The following is a 2585-nucleotide window of genomic DNA, read 5'->3' on the forward strand; positions in this document are numbered from 1 at the left end:
GGGTGGATCAGTGGCTAATAAAGCCGCGCTCATTTCACAGACCACAGATCCACCACACATCTCTGCGTGATTTGCCGCCGCCACATGTACCCATGACACACCCTGCTCTCCAACAACAAACGGGCGTGTGGTCTAGGGGTATGACATCTGCTTAGCATTGATCTGATCAATACTAAACTGCTGAAGGTCCCGGGTTCAATTCCCGGCGTGTCCACTTCTTTTGCCTTTTGCACTTCCTGATCTTGATTGTGCTGGGCTGAGGACGCTTATTTTTTTCCCCCCATGGTGCAGGGTTTTCCCACATGTCTTGTTCGCTTCTCATTTTGTGACCGCCAATCACCCATCTGCGGCAGAGACAGGGGTGCGCTCGCGCTGACAAGCCGGGTGGCACGACGTCTGCCTTGTGGCCCGTACAAGTACAAAATGTGCCTGCCATTCGAGGTCTGATCAAGCAGATGAGACCTGGTCGACAGTCATGTTCAGATGGCACATCACAAGCATTTGGTCATGCAGGGAAAACATCATTATTGTATCACCGTGTCATCCCATCATCAACTACGAACAATTACGCAGGCAAGCCCTGTCAGAAACACGCTCAGTAAACAATAGGACCGTCCGTCGCTTACACGGGGCTCTGAAGTCCGCTCTCGCACCTGCCCGTGTCCGTGTAGCAAGCAGTAAACAGCCTATCACTGGCATCGCCGATCCAGATCTTGTACCGCCCGCCCGGCGACGGGACGATCCAGTTCTGGCTCACGACATCCCAGATGCTGAGGTCCTTCCTCGTCAGCGCCAGCGTGACAACCTGACTGCCGCCCGGCGCCAGCCTCGACGTCTTCTCAAAGTCGCGCAGCTGCACAATCGGCGTCTCCGGGCCGCCGTCGGGGAACTGGACGTACGCCTGCACGCTGGCACGGCCCGTGTGCGTCGCGCCCGTGTTGCGCACCGTCACCGACACGCGGAACGCGACGTCAAACAGCCGGGGGTTGCCGCCCGAGGCGCCGCTGGCTGGGACCGCGGATGGCTGCACCGTTGTGTAGCCGGGCGGGTACGGGTACTTCTTGCCGTCTTCACGGTCGCGGACGGCCTGCTTGGCCTCGCCTTCGGTGCACCACGAGTAGAGGTAACGGAAAATCTTGCTGAACCCGGCGGGCACAACGCCCTGCTGCCAGGGGTGGATGGCTTGGTTGAAGTTGAGGACGGGGGCTCGCGACGGGGGCGCGGGTGGGGTACGTGACAGCTGTGTCACGGCGCTGATGGAGGGGTTCGTGAAGTTGAAGCTTGTGTAGGACAGGCCGTGTCCGAAAGCGAAGCGGGGCTTGATGCCGTTCTTGTTCAGATAACGGTAGTCGATGTAAAGACCCTCGGAGAAGGTATCCTGCGGCTGTCCGGTCGAACCGCCCGTGAGCTTGGTGACACTCTCGGGAAGATCCTTCTCGCGACGCGTGATGCTGTAGGGAAGGTGACCCGAAGGCGAAACATTGCCAAAGAGGACGTTGGTGAGCGACTCGCCAGCTTCTTGTCCAGGAAGGTGCTGGAAGAGCACGGATTTGACGCTGGGCAGGTCAATCCACTCTTCAACGAGAATGGGGCCGACAGTCTGAACAACGACGATGACGTTGCTGTAAGCCGCGGCAACGTCCTTCACGAGACGGTCGCCGTTGTGCCAAGCTCGAAGCCCGGCGGAGTTGCGGTCACCGTTATTGCCTTCGACGGTAAAGGAGTTCTCGCCAGAGTCCGAAGTGATGAAGACGATGGCCACATCGTTCGCGTTGGGCGTTGGCACCCGCGGGAAGTTGTCTGTCGCAAAGTACTCGACGTTGCCGGCACGCTTGCGCAGTGCGCCGATGGGATCGTCAATGTACATGTAGTCGACCACGCCTGACCCCCAACCCATGCCGAGAACACCCTTGTTGCAGCTGCGGAAGTCGCACGCATTGGGGCCATCGGGATTTGTCTGTGCAGCGGTGCCAAAGACCTTGATGGAACGAGATGTCGCGATCGGAAGAAGACTGCCATTGTTCTTCAGCAGGGTGATGGCATCTTGAGCAACCTCTCGTGCGACGAGGTTGTGGTCCGCTTGGACTTGCACAAACTCATTGATAACACCTCGGGGCGAGAAGGGCCAGGCGGCCTGGTAGAGATCTCCCACAGCGTCGTTGGACAGCAGATGGAAGTTGACCTTGGGGAAGCCCTTGTCTTGTCCGAACTTGATCCATGTCGCGACAATGCGCGTGGTCATGTCGTTTAGACGATCCATGGGGACCGAGCCGTTCAGGACGGAGCGGGTCAGGTCGTACATCCAGTAGCTGTAACCGAACAGGGGCACTTGGGTATCTCCGGGCATGGCCATATCGAGGCCCGCAATTGCTGTTCCATGTTAGTCGGCGAGCAGCATGCCTAGGCGGGACATGATTTACCAGCGTCGACACCAGACATTTGCGAAAACCAATCGCTCATGACGAACCCCTGAAAGCCCAGCTCATTCTTCAGAACGCCATTGATCATCTGGCTGTTGTGCACGCTTGCAGAACCATTGACCTGTCAATACCGTTAGTAGCCTGCCACCGTCGCATTACCGAAGA

The 2585-nt window shown here is 58.1% G+C and overlaps 1 protein-coding gene and 1 non-coding gene across 2 annotated transcripts; one reads left to right on the forward strand and one right to left on the reverse strand.

The window, feature by feature from the left end:
* Positions 1–121: 121 nt before the first annotated feature.
* VDAG_20072 lies at positions 122–214 on the forward strand. Its single transcript has one exon. It is a non-coding gene; the product is annotated as a tRNA-Ala (tRNA).
* Positions 215–622: 408 nt separating this feature from the next.
* VDAG_01263 (beta-glucosidase) lies at positions 623–2508 on the reverse strand (the record flags this gene model as incomplete). The annotated part of the gene is made up of 2 exons (XM_009650149.1): positions 623–2370; positions 2421–2508. The coding sequence occupies 2 exons, from the start codon at positions 2506–2508 to the stop codon at positions 623–625; spliced, it is 1836 nt and encodes a 611-aa protein (XP_009648444.1).
* Between the last annotated feature and the right edge of the window lie 77 nt (positions 2509–2585).

The sequence above is a fragment of the Verticillium dahliae genome, genomic scaffold, assembly GCF_000150675.1.
Source record: "Verticillium dahliae VdLs.17 supercont1.2 genomic scaffold, whole genome shotgun sequence".
Taxonomy (NCBI): Eukaryota; Fungi; Ascomycota; class Sordariomycetes; order Glomerellales; family Plectosphaerellaceae; genus Verticillium; species Verticillium dahliae.